The following is a 20,710-nucleotide window of genomic DNA, read 5'->3' on the forward strand; positions in this document are numbered from 1 at the left end:
CTCTCTCTCTCTCCCTCTCTCTCTCTCTTTCTCTCTCATACTTACACATATCTTTCAAACTATACATGTAACAGTGTACATAGAATGTACTACGTATGTATTTTGCCAATAGAGACACAGTGAGCTCTCGACTCAACTTTCTCAAAAACCATCGTACATTTTCTGTCGTTTTTTACTTTTTCTTTCTATCATTTTTTCTCCTTTTTATTATTAAAAAAAAAAAAAAAAAAAAAAAAAAAAAAAAAAATAAAGAAAAAAAATTCTTTTTCAGTCGAATTTTCTTATTTCCTCATACTTTTATACGCTTTTCCCTATACCGTAAATACTTGCGGTACAATTTATATTCCAGACGAGATTCGAGATATCGATAGACATGGCAAAAAGAGTATAGTCGACGACTATAAACGTTCCGAATAAAAAAGATTTCTTATATATTTCAAATAACCTCGAAGAAAGTATCCTCGTTAGGTGTTTCGACCGGTCGAAAGATTATGACTTCCGTAGCTTTTATTTCCCCAACCCCGCCCCCCCGCCCCGCCCCTAACTCCCAACGCCCCCTTCATCCCTATTTTCTCGGTACCACTACCAGCATCCTTTAAAAGAGCAATGGGGTAAAGGGAAAAAGAATGGTAGAGTGCGCTTCTGTCGTACTAGATAAAAGGAAAAGAAGTTTGAACTGTTAAGAACGACAACGGGCAAGCTTCGAAGTTGCGATTTTAGAGAGAAAGAGAAAAGAGGCGTAAAGTAGAAGAAGTAGAAGTAGAAGTGGTAGTAGAAGTGGTAGTAGAAGTAGTAGTAGAAGACGAATAAAAAGAAGAAGAAAACGAAAGATGAGAGTAAAGTGGGAGGGTAGTGTAGAGAAACGGGTGGATAAAAAGGGGTGAGGGGAGAAATCGCAGACTTTAATAACTTCGTTGCTTCGTGGAATTCTTCTCGCGTCGAGGTACAATGCGGAAAATCGAGAACACTCATGCCGCGGAAAAGGCGTACGGCGAAACTCTCGCCGTAATTTACGAGAGAACGTGCCAAGGTTTGGAAAGCGAGTAAATATCATCGCTCGTCTTTCCGCCGAGCGTCCAAGCGTCCACCCTTCGTCCGTCCCTTACCCTCCTCTTCCCCTCTTCCCGCTTTTGCCCGGTTTTCTTCTCCCTATGGTGGACCAGTTATAATCAAGAGTACTTTCAAGAAGGAGCAATTGAATTTGTCGGATGGTGTCCAAACTCTAACCTTTGCTCCTTACGTTTACTCAAGCTTCGATTCAGTCATGAGATCTCTTTGTAGAAAGGCGCAATCCAAAAAATGAGAAGTTCGAAACGAAAAGAAATCATTTTTGTACTGGATACGAATTAAAGAAGTCGAGAAGCACGTACAGATAAGGGAAAAAGAGATAAAGAGAGAGAGAGAGAGAGAGAGAGGGAGAGAGGGGATATATATATATATACACAGATATATAACTTCGAAGAGAAGAGATGCGACGATAAACGGATCGAAGAAAACGAATTCCATGAGCCTTTTATCGTGAACCATTCCTCTCTCATTCATCCACCCTCTCATCTTTCTGGACGAATTTAGAACCCTTCTTTTTTTTTTCCCTTCGCGAGTTTGAAAAATTCGATGCACACGCGAAAGAAACGGATGATTCCTTCGATCTCCCTTTTCCGATCGTTCCCTCTTTTTTCCTTCTCGCGACAATCCTAGATCTCCCTATTGCTTACCATTTTATCCATCATCCTTTCGTACATCCCTTCGTCTTCTTACCGCTTCAGAGACATCTCTCTTACTTCCTCTCTCTCTCTCTCTCTCTCTCTCTTTTTATTTCTATTTCTCTCCCTCTTTTTAAAGAAAGTTATTGGATCTAGCACCATCCTCCTTTACCAATCGAGTTTATTTTTATTCCATACGATTCATTCGGTCGAACATGACTCGGTAGTTAAAGCTTCAGCAATATATATATATATATATATATATATATATATATATATATATATATATATATATATATCCGATATTACGAAACGACATTCCTTCTTACTCGCGGTCCCGCGAGGCTCTTATATTCTTTCCCTCGTATGGCTCGTTTCTATCTTACCCTTGATGGCCTGCTTCCGCGTTATTTCTTTAGCTTATATCACCGTAGAAAGGATCCTCGCTTCGAGTAATAGCGACTTCCGCTGGATTCCCTACAACGAATTTCCTCGATTGCTTCCTCGAAAAAGTTTCCTCCCGAACATTTTCCACGGATTCTTTTTTTTTCCTTTCCTTTTTTTTTTTTTTTTGTCCGGGTCATCCACGAAAATCGATAAATGTCTCAATGGAAAAATAGATTTGATGGTCTTGCACTAGATGTCGATCTTGCACTTTCTTTAAATTCATTGTGACAGAAATAGCGCAATGAGAATAGTTTGAAACAATGAATGAAAGTTCGACAATTCTCAAGCGAATAAACGTTTAAACATTTTTCGATCTATCTTCACTTTTTTTTCCTTTCTTTCTTTCTTTCTTTCTTTCTCTTTCTTTCTTTCTTTCTCCTTTTTTCTTACACTATAAAAACTTTATATTTTATTCCTATAATCAAATTTTTTAATACAATTTTTCAAGGAAAACACAATTTTTGTTTTTCCTTTAATTTTATATTTTATTATAATAACGCTTTATAACATTTTATCATTCAATCGAATTTCCTCTCTAATCTGTATACTAATCATCTGTGCCGATAATCCCCCCCTTCGTCCCCCCCCCCTTCCCGCAGTAGTTATACGAAGTAATAGAAATCAATAATGTAAAAGCTAAAGGATTGTTCGATTACATGAATATACATTTCCTTAATAAATTTCATTGAAATACAGGAGAATGGCTTTTGTATATAAAATCAAAATCATAATTATATGATAAAGATTTTTCGAATGATTTATCATTAATTTTCTTAAAGCTTACAATAAAAATAATATATTGTAATTAATTACTTTATATAATAAAATGCCATAAAGAACTTTCATTTGCCATATGTCTCGTTTAATCTCAATTCTAGCCATTTAGTTCGGAACGATAATCCCTACAGTTATATACCGATAGAAATCAATGAGAGAGAAAGGAAAGGTTAATGTTTGTCCGATTATGCGTCTACCTAAATCCTTAAAAATTCCATTCGTTTGTGCAATCCCGTTCGTCATAACGTCAAAAGAGAAACGTATTAACTCATAGAAGATGAGAAACGTTAATTATTGCAAAGTTACGATCGATACGTACGAACGTTTTGTCGATGTTTCTTTGTGATAGAAAGCCATTCGAATGACCATCGATGACACCCAGCAGCACGTTATGCAAAGTGAATTATTCGCACAGCTCGAACGAATCATTTCGTCGATCATCGGGCAACCTGGAGCCGAGATAATTCGTTCCTGCTAGTGACCGCGTCTATAGGTAGGCAATTAGGTACCGTTGTTGTCCGTACTAATAAACGGATGCGTTGACACTAATACAATATACTGTCGTTGAAAGGGCGTGGGCGACTAACGGGCCCGCCTGAATTATCCGTTAATGGACAGCGATGTTGCGGTGAACCCCGATTTATTCGATTATTTGCGAGATTGGTGGTAGTGCTAGCTGGTGCACCGTAAATTGGGTATTCCGAAAGATTTCACGCATCGTCCGATAAATGGAGCAAGCACAACTTTCCTGTAACTTGTTTCGTGAATCGAATCGAATCGAATCGAATCGGATCGAATCGAATCGAATCGGATCGAATCGAATTGAGTCGAGTCAGGTAGAACATCGTCTCGTTCGACAAGAGTTCATCTTAACTAAACTATTCTCTATCTTCTTCTCTGTTTATAGAGCAAGGACAAAACACGAGTAAGAAGAAGACTACATTCTCAAGGTTATTGAGAGGTTTGAAAACACACAAGAAGGAGAAGCAAGGTCAAACGCAAGGATCTCCAAGACACGGTCGTGCGAGAATAGGAGTACCACAGAGAGTAAGTCTATTATACCATTAGTATAATATTATATTCGTCATTATAATCATTAACGCATTATTATATTTATATCTATATAAAAGACGATCAAAATAATAGCCATTAATGTTGTTTTCGTATAAAACGGACGTACGACTTTAATTCTCTCTCTTTCTTTCTCTCTCTCTTTTTCTATCTCTTTCTCTTTCTCTTTCTCTCTTTCTCTATGCTATTCGTGGTCCACGTAAATGCGGTAATAACTTTTTTCAACCCTGCTGCATAAATTTCGTCGGTTCCGTTCGACCTTGATTAACTTCGAGGGTGCAAAGTTCACCGAACGTGAAAATCGGCACTCGGTCGTTGTTACGAGCTCGAAAAACGCAATTCCCACTAGTATCAAAGGCCATTTTTCTGCCCTCTCTCTATCTCTCCCTCTCTCTTTCTCTTTATCTCTCTCTCTCTCTCTCTCTCTCTCTCTTTTTCACATTTGCTTGTTACTCCTTTTTTTTTCTTTACTATATTTTTTGTAACTTCAGGATTTTTTCTTTTTTCTTCTCTCCCTTTTTTTCTTTCTTCTTTTTTTTTTTTCTTTTTCTTTTTTTTTTCAAAGCACGAGCAACCATTTTTTTTGGTTGAACTTCTACGAGTCTTCTACTCTTGGCGATGCGACATGGCTAACCAGAGGACGAACAGAGAAATGGCACGAGCCGGAAACGCCATTTAATTCCGTTTCATGGGCCGCTTACGTTTCCGCGCGTCGTGAACTCATCTCGTAAATCTGTTACGCGTAATTTCTCTATAACGCACGTTTATTGTCATCCTGTGAAAATTCGCAGCTGAATATTGAAATCCAAAACCGAACTCAACATTATTATTGTTCCTTCTATATTACTTTAACAGAAAATTGACCAACTCCGACTGTAGTCAATTAATTTTCATGCTTTTTCCTCTCTGATCCACGTGAAATTATTATTAACAAAACATATCACGATATCTCTCGGTATTACTTTTATTATAACCTTTAAAGTCCATCACAGATGAAATTGCATCTCTCGTACGAATATTTTTTTTTCTCTTCTTTTTTCTATTCCTTTTTTTACTTTTTTTCTTTTTTTCTTTTTTTTCTTTCCTTTCATTTTTTTTTGTTATTAAATCTACGCAATTAAATATACTGCGTTGTAATTCATAAATAAATGTGGTATTATCTCTCTGCAAGTGAAAAAAAAAAAAAAAAAAAAAAAAAAAAGGGGAGAAAAAAAAGAAAGGAAAAAAGAAGGGAAAAAATTTAATTGCAACGAAACTCGGTTTATTCGTGATTCAACCAGGATAATTATTTAAACGTAAAAAATAATACAAAGAACATTGTATAAGCCGAAAAAAAAAAGAGAAAAAAAAAAAAGAAGAAGAAGAAAAAAAGAAAATAACGTGCTTTAATAATCTTCATAAATTTAACTATATACGTACATGCATAACGATATTACTCATATCGAAACGATTTACTCCTATCATAAAGTAAATTTCAAAAGTTCTTCTATGTACAAGAGTGTATAGATAGTTTAGAAGGATAAAGGCAGGATCAAGGGTTAGTATCTGGATATCCAAGAGAACGTCATTCGTCGTCGTCGTCGTCGTCGTCGTCGTCGTCGTTTTCGTTCTCCTCGTCATCGTCGTAGGTAGTATACTGTATGCAGCTCTTCTCCACAATGACCCACCATTCTCGTTTCTACAATAGAAGCTAGCCGACACGTACGACGACGAGTTCTCGGAGGATCCGAGCATGTCACTCTCCAACTAGAGTATAGCGAATTGTCGTCCCTGCTGACCCAAAGTTCGTCGTTGCAAAGCCGTCTATGTCAACGTTTCTGACAGCGTCGACGCGATCAACCCGCATCAACCTCTCAACCATCATGCTGCGTAACGTGAAACTCCTTTTTCATCTTCTTTTATTTCTTCTTTTTCTTCTTCTTCTTCTTCTTCTTCTTCTTCTGCTGCTGCTTCTTTCATTTCATTTTCTTTTATTTTATTTTCATGACGAAGAAAATTCAATTGATAAATACATTCGATTCATTTTTAAACAAGTACCCAAATCTTTTTCATTTATTTCTCCGGAATATTTTATTCGTAGTGTCTGTTTCCACTTCTGAAAAATATAATGGAAAATCCGTAGATATATTTTCTATGATCTTTCTCTCTCTATCTATCTATCTATCTATCTATCTATTTCTATCTCTATTTCTCTCTCTCTCTCTCTCACTTTTGTTCATTTAAGTGGCTACGATATCAATGAAAACGTCGCATTTATTCGTTATACGTTACCTTTATCGTGGAACTTCTCTCCGGCTATTCTGCAAATGAACATTTTCAAATGCGTATGAAAAAAAGATACAGCAAAAATGAGAGAAAGAGAGAGAGAGAAAGAGAGAGAGAGAGAGAGAGAGAGAGAGAGAGAAAATGAGAAATAGGAGTAAGGGGATACTCGTTTTGTATTTCAAACCAAAATGGGCTATGGTAAATTGCATAAAAAAGGACATTGTTCCGTGCCGACGATTTCATTGCAATAGAAATGAAGCCGAATCCGGATGACAAAGGAGAAAAATATTCCGGAAACGTGTTTTCACGTACCACGCATGCGCAAACTTCTATCGATGGGGAATAAAATACTTACGCAGCTTTATAACACATAGATACGTATATAGAACAAACCGAGACGATTTAAATGAATTAAAAAAAAAAAAAAAAAAAAAGAGGCGCTGTAATATTTAAACATATAAATTCTCTTTTTGCATGATACTTAAAATCATTAAGTATTAAAATTATTAATCTGATATAGAGAAAATTGATCTAATATTTAGGATATTAATTCATTAATTTAATAAAAATTAATGAAACGAAATAAAAATTTTTCTTTTAACTTGCTGCGTGAAATGATTAATAGAATACATCGTGTATGAATGTATCTAAAAAAAATGCATTTTGTGTACTTCCTTTAAGAGTGCACATTTTGGAATTAATTATAATATTAAATCTACTGAAAAATTTCTTTATCCACTTTATTTTTCATTTTCATATTAAAAATAATTATACAGTAAGTATATTAAAAAAAAAAAAAAAAAAAAAAAAAAAAAAAAAAAAATAATACACTTAAAAGAAACTTCAATGAATTTTTCAAATGTAAAAAAGTAAGAATGCGCGAGTGTAATTAAGTCATTATAAGATATTCCTATTTAATTACGTATATTACAAATTTCATAATCTCTCGTACGTGCTTCATTTAAATAAGTCGATTTTAAGTATCATTCTCTCACTTCATACAAACAATAATCTAATTTGTAAATTCGAACGATACCGACTGAGAGAGATACCTAACGAGAAAGAGAAAAATATAGGTACGATAGATCTTCAACAAAGATTTTCATCGTTGGTTTTAGAAATCCAATGTGTACTCTCTCTCTCTCTCTCTCTCTCTCTCTCTCTCTCTCTCTCTCTCTCTCTCTCTCTCTCTCTCTCTCTCTCTCTCTCTCTCTCGATCGTTGTCGTTTCTCTACGACGAAGCGCGGGAAGCATTCTATGTTGAGGGACGTGTCACGATCGTTCGTTCCCTACAGATTAAACAATTTCGTTTTACGATCGAAAAATGACACACTTGGGAGAGAGAGAGAGAGAGAGAGAGAGAGGGAGAGAGAGAAAGTGAGAGAAAGAGAGTGCTAGTAGTAGCGGTTGCGGCAGGTAGTAGCTTCAACAAGAGAACAGCATGGCCAGGATGATCCCATGGGAATCTGCGCCCCGACCGAATGGAAGAGTTTCGCACGGATACACACGAGAACGCGACTTTATGGCCGTAATACGGTCTTGCGTTATCGATGCTCTCGACGAGCTGCTTGATAAAGCCGACAAATGTGCGAATACATCGACGATATTATCGCCTAAAGCGTATCCACACCCAACTCTACGAATTTTCCTATTTTCTTTTCTTACGTATTTTGATGAGATTGAGATGGGAAAAAGAAAAGGGAGAAAGAGAGAGAGAGAGAGAGAGAGAGAGAGAGAGAGAGATAATAGACCACAGTTATCGTTGTGGTTACCCGCAGAAATTTACCAGCTGCAACATCAACGGCCTCAAGTCGGTTGCATTTATATTCTTTCTCTCTCTCTCTCTCTCTCTCCCATTGTTAATTTATCCGTCCTTTAATGAGACGTTAAACGAGAGATCATATATAATGATTTTATTGATACATCATTACGAGAAAATTGTCTATCTTGATAACTAATGATAAAGTTAAAAGTAAAAAAGCACATAAAAGATAGAAGAATAAGAGGAAAAAGAAGAAGAAGAAGAAGAAGAAGAAGAAGAAGAAGAAGAGAAAGGGGAAGAGGAGGAAGGGGAAAGAAAAGAGTAAAGTCGAAAAAAGTCTAGGGAAAAATGAAGGGACGAAAGTCGTACGAGAAGTTGGATGAGTACAAGTTGAAAGTTGCGACAGTGAGAAAAGGGAAAGACGTTGTTAAAAAGGCGAAGCGTGTACGTGAAAAGTCTGCTACGTAAGAGAAAAAGAGAAAGGATAAAAAAGAAAGAAAGAGAGAGAGAGAGAGAGAGAGAAAGAGAAAGGGAGAAACGTTGGAGAGTCCAGCTCAGGTAAGAGGAAGAAAACGAGAGGATGCGAGAGACGGAGAAAAAGGAGTGGTGTGTGGAGGCTTTCAAGAGGAGATCCCGACAGTGGCCCCGGGGCCGCGAGCACTATCTCGTTTAATTAAGCGGACTCCGAAGCGAGGACCGGCGTCTTGTCGTGGTAAGATGCCGGAGCCATTGTGCGAGCCTTCAAAGCCCGCAGCGCCCGTTAGCCGCTACCCTCGAAGAAACGTCCTCCTCCTTACTTCTTTTTCCCAATGAACGTTTTCTTTTCCATCTTTTCTTTTCTTTTCTTTGTTTTTTTTTGTTTTTTTTTTTTTTTTTTTTTTTACTATTGCAACGGCCAACGTTTCAGCGTTTTTTTCATTTTCCTTCCTTTTTTATTTACTTCTTTTTTCTTTTTTTTTTTTTTTCTAACTAATCCTACAAGAATTATAGTCGTTCTATGCTATATAGGATTAATCATAATGACCATCACTTTAAGAATGAAATTAATCGTGAAATCATTTTTGGGTTACTCGTACGTTCTATTATTTAGAAATATTTAAGAATCTAACGATACGTTTTTCTGTATAATATAGGATTAATGATAACGATCGTCATTTTGTGAATGAAATTAATCGAAATTTTAGGAAATTATTTTTTTGTATAAATTATACGCCGTAAAAACCTTAATATCACTTGCACTTTATTTATTTGTTCTTTTTATCATTTGTTTACTAAGAAGTCACCTTTTCTGTCTGAATATTATTTTTAATTAAAAAGAATGTACATATATTTTTTTCACACAGTTTATTCTAATGAAAGTGTGACATTTCGTTACAAAAGATTGTTATAGAATGCCATTCTAAAAAAATGTCGAGTCAGACATGACGTAAAAGCTCAAAGGATTAAAGAATAAAATAAATTTTGAATTTTAGTCAAAACAAATATATTCTTTTGAACGGCATTAACGGCAACTAAAATTTTTTTACAGAAACTCTACTCTCTTTGCTTTATGTTTAATTATTTTCTTTCTCTTTTATATATATATATATATATATATATATATATATATATATATATAAATTTAAAGATATAAACCTCTTTAATTTTTTATCCTATGACAATTAATAAAACGGATTACTTTTTGTATTGTTACTTCGTAAAAATTGCAAACATAATCCGCTCAAGTTTTACATTGTTCTTTGTACATTTTGCAAAATTAAAAATAAGCATATTTCCATAAGAATTATAAATCTTGAAAAAAGAAAATCTTTGTTTCCAATTAATTCATTTAAATATTCATCATCTTTACTTTTCACTTAGTAGTAGATTTTAATAATTCATAATAAATTATCATAGATATTTTCTTCAATGAAATCCTTTTTCTTTTTTTTTTGTTTTCTTTTTTTTTTTTTTTTTCTTATACATTTTCATTGAAATAATAATAATAATAAATGACAAGGATAAATGATAAGAACGACTCTTCAAGAATAATATATACGATCATCATCGAAAATATCTTCGAGAGATTTTCTTCGCGTTATTAAAAACTTTTGTTAACCATTTTATATTTTCGATAGCGTGCCATCTAAAAGATGTCCTCGCATGAAACTCATTCCCTTTCTCAGCCATGCAAACATACTAAACATCGGACATTTTAATCCCAAAAGTAATTAAACGAAAAGCGTAGGAAGTTGTTAGCATACGCTCCGAGAGGATAAACGTCTAAATTGAAAAGAAAGGATGAAAACAAAAAAAGAAAAAAAGAAACACACAAAAAAAAAGAAAAAAGAAAAAAGAAAGAAAGAAAGGAAGAAAGAAAGGAAAAGAGAAACACGAAATATTTCAGAAAGCGCAAACGAAGGTGAGAAAAGTATAAAGGCGAGCTAAAGAAAACAAAAAACATCGGGTTGAGTACGTTGAGCGATTAGCGGTGGATGTTCTTTAAAATTGATTCGAGCTGGCTGCAAGAGAAGCGCTCGAAGTAGAAAATAAAAAAGAAAGAGAGAGAGAGAGAGAGAGAGAGAGGCAGAAAAAAAAATACAGAAAAAGAGAGAAAGAAAAGCTTCGACTGCGTTGAAAAGAGCGTCAGCTCGACTCGATGCGACGCAACTACTGCATACTCGCGAAGGCGTCGACGGAGGGGGAGATTGGGGTTGGCGATGAGGGAAGGGAGTTAAGGGAGGAGGAACGACGACGCTCTCGTTTGGAGCGACGTTCTTTTCTCCGTTTTACGGGGTGGATACATTTACTAATTAGAATGGGCCGAATGAAAAGGTCAAGCTTGAGCGATACGTGCCAGTACTCAGACGATACGGGCTGTTGAGGTAAAGAAAGATAGAAGAAATGATGATGGGTTGATGGTAATGGTGATAGTGGTGGTAGTGATCGTAGAGGTGATGGTAATGGTGGTAGTGTTAAAGGGGGTTGGTTGATAGAGGGGGGGTTGGAAAGTGAGAAGAAAGAAAAGAAGAGAAGAGAAGGGAAGGGAAGAGAAGCAGAACTGAGACCGTGACACTGAGGGTGTTCGTCGAGGAAGGATTTGCGGGAAGAGAGAGAAAAAAACATAAAGAAGGGTGAAGAATGAGATAGAAAAAGATAGAGAGAGAGAGAGAAAAGGCAAAGGGTTTTGAGAAGAGGGATGTCGCGGGACGTCGAGGATCGCAACATCGATCGTACCTGAAAGACTCACCTTTCGTCGTCGTCGTCGTCGTCGTCGTCGTCGTCGTCGTCATCGTCGTGATCTGCACACCTTTCTACTCCTCTTTAGTCATCTTTCTCTATCTATTCCACCTGTCCATCATCCCTTCGTCTTCCAACACTCGCTAAGGTAAATCCGGATCCTCTTAGCACCCTCCGTCGTCGTTGTCGTTGTCGTTGTCGCGTACGAAACGCATGACACGCATTTGCGTCAGCGTAATCCCGCTCAACTAGACGTTCCTGCATACACTTATCTTTAACGCCTTCGTCTATCCTTCTCTTACTCTCTACGTTAAGTACGCCCAGTGTTCGTGTTACCTACTGTTGGAGTCCCTTCGTCGTGTCACCTTCAATCGTTTTCACCAAAGCAAACCCTCTCTGCCAATGGAAATATCAAGAGAAAGAGAGAGAGAGAGAGAGAGAGAAGGAGGGTGAAGTGTAATCCGATCGTCGAATAATATTAATCCTATTGTCTGATTTATTCACCAGCTATAACTATAGAGATTTATTCAAAAACTTTAATATCAATGATTTCTTTGACCATTTTATTACTCTTTTCATTTTTACTTTTCTTTTTTCTTTCTTTTTGTTTTCTTCGTTCGTTACTTTTTCTTCCTATGAAAATAATCTTACTCTCGATAAATTTTATATATATATATATATATATATATATATATATATATATATATATATAAAGTAAAAAAGAAAAGAAAAAAAGAAGCGTTCAAAAGGGTAAAAATATCTCGCGTATATTTTTCAAGGGTTAGGCTGTCCGCGTGACAGGGAAACGTCGAAGTTGGTGTCTAAGCTACTTACGGAAGAAGAAGGGGGTTGGGGAGGGAAAGAGAGGTCACAAAATTTGCATGAAATATGATCAGCTCGTGGAACACCTATGACATACGCCTTCCATACCGCGTAAAACATTTTGACGAGAGCTATAGCTCTTTTCTCAACGCCCTCAACTTTCTTTAGAACATTGCCGCTTCTATTTGCATCGAGTAGAACTATAATGACATCACGTATACGTGTAACCTTATTTCACGTATAACCCTGCGTGTCACTTATGATTACGTATTAATATCAAACAAATATATTATTTTTCATTAAAACGAATTGTTCCTTTCTTCCTGTTATTTTTTCACGAACGTGATATATAGCATAATATCGGTGCAAAGTGCATAATAATTCTTTTTTGCATATTGTTTTTTTTTTCCTCTTTTTCTTTTTTCTTTTTGTTTTTTTTTGTTTTGTTTTTCCTTTATATCACCCCTCCCCCGCCCCTGAAAAGAAAAAGAGAAATAAATAACAGGAGATTAAGCAAATTCTTTGCCCTCTTTCTCCTCCTACCACTCTTTCGGTATTATTCAGACTTAGTGGACGTTCACACGCTTGCGGTGAAATCCAGGATTGGAGAGAGTTAAACAAACGGCTTTAATTTGTTTAGCGTATTCCATGGCCCACGTGGTTTCATTAAATCCCATACGTGGTTCTACGTTACGTCGTATTTCGTATTTTATACTTCTATTTCGTCATAGAAATCCATACACGTTTGATAAACACGATTATACGGGGAAATTTTTAAATGCACAACTGAATATTAAATACCATCGCGTCGTAATATATTAAATAATATCGAAGGAGAATTTGATTTTTCGTACGTCAATCGCAGGTCGATACGCCGGACAGCGTCCTTCAGAGTGGATTAGGTCCAGGACCAGATATGGGTCATACGATATTACGTTCAATGGTAGACCCGCGAGATTACGACCGACTGAGGTATTTGCAAATGAATGGAGGTCAGCCAAATAGCTTTGAAGAGACTATAAATAGGGTGAGTTCTTCAATGCAATTTTAATATACCGGATTACCATTGGAGTATTAAATCCTTTCGAAAATTATAATTTTTCTTTTTTATAGTTGAAAGTTCAAGAAGCATTGAGGCAAAAAGAACGATTTCACAAAGAACACGAGGAAGTTAGTATCAATTGTTCTCTAAAAAAAAAAAAGACAAAAAAAGAAAAAAGAAAAATAAGAAAAAAAAGAAAAAAAAGAGAGAAAATTACAAAATTACCGAATATTATATATTCATCGATTTTTTTCTTTTTTTTTCTCACAGATATTGAGAGACATCAGACATGGCTTAATGCAATTAGGACGAGATGGACGTGGTCAGGTTACAGGAGGTTAGTATAACAAGAATCATTGATGGATTTGCGATATCGAATTGTATATTGAAACTCGATCGAATATATTCTATAGACGATACCTACATGTACGACGAGGATGCTCGATGTGGAGGTACAGGTGGTTTAGGTGGAGGTTTAGGAGGTCAACATTGGTACGATGAACCACCATACGAATCGGACCCCGAAGATTTTCTTATGGGAGCTAGTGGAGGTCCTGTACCTACAGCTACCATTCAAAATGGAAGGTAAATATACGCGATACAAATAGACTCAATAACGCAATGACAGACTTTGAAGTCTAGAATATTTTGATTTTGCTCCATTGGGATATTTCTTGATTTTGAAGTTACTCTTCAAAGATGTTCTAACGAGAAATCGAGAAGAATCAAAAAAAAAAAGAAAAAAAGAATGAACTTACACTTAGGGAACATATTGTAATATTTCTCTTACAATGGCTAGACAATGAAACACATTTAGACGATGCCATTTCAATCTCAACGACGTAACCTTTGAACTTATAGACATTGGTAATATTATTCAATTACAGAGTATGCTTTACATTGAATCCAAGACCCGAAAATAGAGGCGAAGGAGTGATTTCCTTGAGAACTGCCGGTGACATCAGTCTACCACGTGAACGTTCCAAAGGAGCAGCTTCGACGATGCGAGGATTGATTGTACCTCAAGGACATAACAATCCACCCACGATTATACCTCTAACGCACTCCAGGGCTTCACGAGAGAGTGGAGATTATGCGAGCAGCGACGTTCAAGTAAGCTCATAATAATTCAAATTTACTAATATCATTTTCCTTCAAACGTATGACAGGATGCATAATCGTACTGAGTATATATTCTCTACGTAGGATGCTCTATAAGATTACCCTTTAATTATTATTAAATAAAACTAATAAATAGAACAAAAATGCGAATGAAAAATAACGTTTGCCGACTCCTATTTTTTTTTTCTTTGTATTTTAACACACACACACACACGCACATATATATATATATATATATATATATATATATATATACACACATAAATACACGTACACAGACGACTCTAGAGATTGAAATTGAAGAAGGCTTATGAACAAGTAGCGTAGTCTGACTAATTAACCATATATACATCTATTACTGTACACTCACATCCACACTTAAACGTCTTGATACATACATACATACATACATACATACATACATACATATATATATATATGATATTTTAGTTATTCTCTATCGTCGTTTCTCCCTTTTGCTTACGCTCCATTCCCCGCTAAACATACAACAGCTATACCAACCAACCACACGGATACGCAGAGAGAAGACATTTCCCACAGGTATACGTCACGCGAGATGATTCATTTAACTCGGACGTGTTGAGTGCGAGCCTCGAGACGATCGAACGAGTCCAACTAGTAGCGGTAGTAATAGTAGTAGTTGTAGTAATAGTAGTAGTAGTAGTAGTGTGAGAGAGAGAGAGAGATAGATAGAAAGATAGAGAGAGAGAGAGAGAGCAAGACAGGAATACAGAGAAGATTGGCTTCCGGTGCCTGGTCAGCACCTAGAAACGTCCGGCTCACAGACATCGTGCCTTCCGATTTCCTTCGACGTTTACACTAATCGTCTCTCCTACTATGGTTACGTTTCAGGCTAGCATGCTCTCGAAACCGCATACCTCGTTAACATTGACTGTTACTAATTATTTAACTACGTATTCCGATTAAACTTGCATTTTGATACTCTCATCAAATCATTTCTAATGAATCATTCATGGATATACTGTAATCTGTTGTCCGATACAGAGAACATTGATAAATAACTATTTCTCTCTCTCTCTCTCATTCTCTCTCTCTCTCTCTCTCTCTCTCTCTCTCTCTCTGTCTCTCTCTCTGTCTCTTTCTTTATTTCTCTAATTCTCTGTCTAGTAATTATAGTTTCAAATCTCTATAATGTATAATTGTAATAATTTAACATAAGCTGTTAGCATTAGGTACGAAACTTTCATCCTTTTATCAAAAAACATATCTCACGTCTCGAGCGAAGTTCCTCCCGCTATTAAAACTATATCAATGTTATATTATCGCAATAAGAAATCGATATAATATTAAACTCATTTCGTTCTCTTATTATATCATTAATAATCCTTAAATACGTATGAAATGGTTCGATCATCCTGATTATTCCTAATTGATAATGAAATATATGATTTAAATTCTTCCATCGTACTTGAATAATTTCATTTCAGAGAAGAACTTACTTATTCGTTTAGAATAATTATTTATCAACGATAAAGAGATTAATGTTTTATTAACGATAATGATGATTATTTGTTCGAATTAAAAGTTGCACGAACAATTTTTTGTTTCTTTTTTTTTTCTATGCATAATTATGCACATATGATATATATATATATATATATATATATATATATATATATAAATTTAAATCGTCCCCATTCTCTCTCCTTCCATTCCCACCCACCTCCCTCCGCCCCCCCCCCCGGCGCTGTCCTGTATCTGTCCTGTATTTCCATCTTCGTATACTGCGTGATTAGAGAAGAGTCTCTGCGAGTATCAACGTTTTAGAGCCGGAGTAGCGGGGAGGAGGGACTTTCGCCGAGCCAGAGCAGCGACTACGAGGAACAAGAAGAGCTTGAGAACCAACACTCCGCCGCTACACACACAGTACGTGACATATAACAGACATCCTATTCACGATCTTTTCGCTTTATGGGCCCGATATCACTCGTACGAAGCCGTTCGTTGTGTTTGCTTGCTCGATAAAATTATTTCTGCATGCTATATAATGAAGAGAACGGATAAAGTTTCTCTTCGTTGCTCGTTCCTTCATTCGTTATTCGTTATTTCGTTCGTTCGTTCGTTCGTTCGTTCGTTCGTTCATTCATTCCCTCGATCTTTATCTCGATCAAGAAAAGCATGTCCGATCACTACGCTTCGATATTTCCTTTCTCTTTATCATAATAATCTACATCTGTTTATGTATTATATATATATATATATATATATATATATATATATATATATCCTTCTTTAATCTTTCTTCATTTTGCACATATAAATTTTATTCGCGTTCCTCCAAACATTCATCCTATTCGAAAAATCCGGGTATATTAATTTTTTTTTATACATGTATACATACATATATATATATATATATATATATGTATATATATATATATATATATATATATATATATATATATATATGTATATATATATAGGCACGATACGCAAAGCATGTTTGTTTTTAGATACATATGTAGTATCTTTCCCGCAAAATCAAATATATTCCTATACTCGTCCATTTTCATTTTCTTTTCCTTTTATTTTTTTTTTTTTATTTTTTTTTTTTCTTTTACTTCCTTCCTTCCTTCCTTCCTTCCTTCCTCCCTTCCTTCCTCCCTTCCTTCCTTCCTTCCCCTGCCTCGTCACATTTAGACCAAAATATATCCCACCACATGCAGCATTATGATATATGTATATTTCTCCTCTCTCTGTACGAAAATACGAACGTCATATCACGACATATACATTCACAACACGTGCTGTCTGTTCTATCACAGCATGGCAACGTTATCGTTTCGAGCTCTTTGCCGACAAAGCTCGAGTCTCTTCTATGATACTACCACGTCTCTCTCTCTCTCTCTCTTTCTCTCTCTATTTATCTATCTATCTCCCACTATCCTTCATATTCAGAACATCATCGCATGTTTACAAAATTTCCTGTTCCTAGAGACACCACGATCGAGCTACAGGAATTATTACGAAGATCTCTGTAAAGTTAACACCTCTTTTAGTTTATTCCTTTAAATAGTTCAAAGTTCGAAAGCTAATCGAGGTACCCTTGGTGAAATTTTAATAACTTGATAAATAAGTTCTAATTACATCCCACACCGACGGTGGTGCTAACTTTACATAGGTGTACATAGATTAAACATAGATTAAACGTAGGTGTTAAACATAGACGAGAAAATGACAGGACTAAATTACTATATCACGTGTGTGCGTGTGCGAAAATGATCGATCGATCCCATCGCATCGAGTCTTTTGTCCGGAGAAGCTATGCCTTCGACATAGCTATTTGAAATATTAACAGATTGAATGCCGTAAATGTCACTCCTGCGGTTCTCTGGAATTTAATTTTATTTTCTTTTTTCTTTCTTTCTTTTCTTCAAATTTCATTTATACACAATTATACGATCTTCTTTCGTTCGTTATATATTTAAATAATAAATTAATATAATAAATATAAATATATATGTATATGAGATATAAAAATTATTAGAGAAATACATCGATTTGTTCAAAATCGATTCGTATCATTCAACATGTTAAAACATTGCTCTATTGAAGCATTTTATTATTAATCTTGTCCAAAGTAATCACGATTAATTTATTTTATTTTATTTCTTTATTTCTTCTTTTTTTTTTTTTTCTTTTAATATTTTAAAATTAATTATCATCGTCGTGCAAAACATTTTATTTCGAAAAATATTTTCTAATTAATATACACGTTAATTATATAAATTTTAACGTACTAAAATTGTTTTAGAATATGATACTTATAACCCTTTTGCACTCTATAGGCGCCTCTACGACGACATTCATAATATAAAGTAATATAAAGTACGATTAAGTCTTTTACTCTTATACACTTAAGTGTAGAGGACTTAAGAACTACAAGAACTACAAGACTTCAAGACAGGAGTCTTGTAGTTACTGGTAAAGTACCTATTACAAAATTGGCTGAGTTGCAAAGGGTTAAACGTTTTATTAGATAAAGTGAGACGTCACAAAGTTCATCTTCATAAATATCGAATAATTTAATCATCATTTTTCACCTTACACATGAATAAATCGTCCACAAATATTGCTTTAAAATATTCATTTGAATCAATTTATCGTTATCAATATTATTAAACAAATTAATTAACGAAAATCTTTTAACATATAAATGGTGACTTATCGTAACTCGTACGTTGTATGTTACTTTAAAAAAGGAAAAAGAAAAAGAAAAAAAAAGAAAGAATACAAAACACAAGAATGGATAAAACAACAACAAAAAAAAAAAAAAAAAAAAGATCGATTATCGATATTTCCAGTCGGAGGCGAGTGCTCTATTGGATGAAGAAACTAAAACTGGGGTGGTAGGTGGACGTGCAAGAAATCTCAGACACGATGTACAAACGAAGATCTCAAGGCTTCGCCAGGATAGAACGTCCTCTGAGGCCTTTCCTTGTAGCGCCAGTAGCGTCGAGAGTCTTCCAAGCGGAAGTGGTTCTAGCACGCAAGCTTTGGTACGAGCGGGAAGTAATCACAGCTCGATATCGTGCGAAGAAAGAGACGCCATAAGCCCGACGTCCATCGGCCCTGTACTTTGCAGGGCGAGAGCCTTGGTCGATTACACACCCAGTCCTTACGATAAGGACGCGCTCAAATTTAAGGTTCGTTTCTACGGAAGTCCTTCGACGATAGAGAATTACCATAAAGTAGAAACCATGCGAACCTACTTGTTTCTTCACAACGAATGACCTTTTATTAGGATGTTTTCTTTCTACTTCTCTCTCTCTCTCTCTTTTTCTCTCTTTAGCAAATATTATAGAGTAATTTTTATAACGTTTAATTATTAAAACGTAAAATCGTCTTTATTTTTTAACGTTATAATTTGTTATGGATCTTTTTTTATTATTTTTATTATTTAGAAAGGTGACATCATCGACGTGGTACAAATGAACAAAAGTGGTCTTTGGAAAGGTGTCGTTCACAACAGGATAGGACACTTCAAATTCATCAACGTAGAGATACTGAACGATCGAGTACCAAGACGGGGTGACTCGGAACGTAGTAGCAAATGGGGTCAAAGATACAGGCAAAAGCCCGGATCGGTTCAAGAGCTTTTACAAAGAATGAATCTTCAGGTAAAATGCGATGTCTTTTTCGACATCCATTCTGACGATGACAAACAATATTCCTTATTTGTGTATCATTTTGAATGCGATAAAACGAAATTCGGCTCTGATATAGTAAGCTTAGCGTGTTCCTCTTTCATTCTTTTCGTTATCCTTCGTATTGGCCCCGATTGTATTTTTCTCTAACAAGCGAGTGTTATCGTTTCACGTTTTCCATGTATTCTTTTTTATCCGCGTATTTTACATTCTCTCTCTCTCACTCTCTCTCTCTCTCCCTCTTTTTATCTCTATCTACCTATATAAGAGTTGAATTCCAAATACTAAAGCCACGAAAAGCGATCCAATAAGCCAGGGATAACGGTGAAAAGGCAACTAACGTGGTAAACTACCTTACGTTCGTGCAGGAACACATTTCCGTTTTCGTGCTGAACGGTTACGAGGATTTGGAGCTGTTCAGGGAAATAGAGCCAGCGGATCTCGATTATTTGAGTATACATCAACCGGAGCACCGTGCCAAGATACTTACAGCCGTACAACTACTGCACGACCTTCAGTGTAAGTAAAACGATCAACGAACACCTTCCTCTCTCCTTCTTCTCCTTCTCCTCCTTCCTTCTTCTGTAATCTCGTAAACGTTGCCAGATATCCCCGTGATATCTCCGCCGAATTTCTGAAAATATATAAGTCCAATATTAAAGCTATCCCACAATAATCCTTTGGTATACTTCCTTTCTTTAACAGCTGGTAGCGAAGGAGATTTGGCTTCGAGTTCGGAAGGAGACGAGGTTAGCAGATTAGTTCTTCATTCGGGACAAACGTCCGGTCATTGTTCTCCCTTCAATCGCCGTCAATTCCCAAGGGATTCTGGTTGCTACGATGCCCATAAAAATCCAACAAGTCGCCGAAATGTCAGTCCTGAATCATCGATGACCACGAAGATATCCAGAGAGAATAATCTCGACAGTAGTGCTCAGAGTAAGATAGCAGCTGGCAATGTTACCGGCGAGGGTGGTAATACATTAACAGACGTTAAGGATGATTTTCATCCTAATATACCTATTGGCGGATCACTTTTAACGCAAAAGGAAGGACAATTCGATAAATCTCCTTTGTTACGCGGCGGTAGCGCTAGAGCAATCGGAAAGAGAAGTAATTTTGGAGAAACTGTAGTGATCGAGGAGGCCTGCGAAGGTAATCAAAAGCTTGGTATGGTCAAATACGTTGTCGGTGGTAACACAGATCTTGGACTCGAAGCCGCTCGTGACGTTACCACGGCTTTGAGTCAGCGTGGTTGTTTAAGCGAGAAATCAAGCGATTCTGGCGTAAG

General features: G+C 35.9%; 1 protein-coding gene across 9 annotated transcripts in view; it reads left to right on the forward strand.

Moving 5' to 3' along the window:
• The window catches only part of LOC124429953, a 220,207-nt gene that overhangs the window by 194,728 nt on the left and 4,769 nt on the right, over positions 1-20,710 (forward strand). For 7 of the 9 annotated variants that reach the window (XM_046975863.1, XM_046975864.1, XM_046975861.1 and 4 more), the window contains 11 exons: positions 3,835-3,974; positions 12,932-13,093; positions 13,180-13,236; positions 13,379-13,445; positions 13,522-13,693; positions 13,996-14,221; positions 16,040-16,138; positions 18,577-18,918; positions 19,177-19,392; positions 19,788-19,938; positions 20,125-20,710. The exon at positions 20,125-20,710 is cut by the window's right edge and continues 4,769 nt beyond it. In XM_046975863.1, the coding sequence (XP_046831819.1) occupies positions 3,835-3,974; positions 12,932-13,093; positions 13,180-13,236; positions 13,379-13,445; positions 13,522-13,693; positions 13,996-14,221; positions 16,040-16,138; positions 18,577-18,918; positions 19,177-19,392; positions 19,788-19,938; positions 20,125-20,710 (2,218 nt within the window). The remainder of the gene's footprint in view (positions 1-3,834; positions 3,975-12,931; positions 13,094-13,179; positions 13,237-13,378; positions 13,446-13,521; positions 13,694-13,995; positions 14,222-16,039; positions 16,139-18,576; positions 18,919-19,176; positions 19,393-19,787; positions 19,939-20,124) is intronic. The other 2 variants (XM_046975867.1, XM_046975868.1) reach the window with 2 other exon arrangements.

Source organism: Vespa crabro, chromosome 17 (assembly GCF_910589235.1).
Source record: "Vespa crabro chromosome 17, iyVesCrab1.2, whole genome shotgun sequence".
NCBI classification, from domain to species: Eukaryota; Metazoa; Arthropoda; class Insecta; order Hymenoptera; family Vespidae; genus Vespa; species Vespa crabro.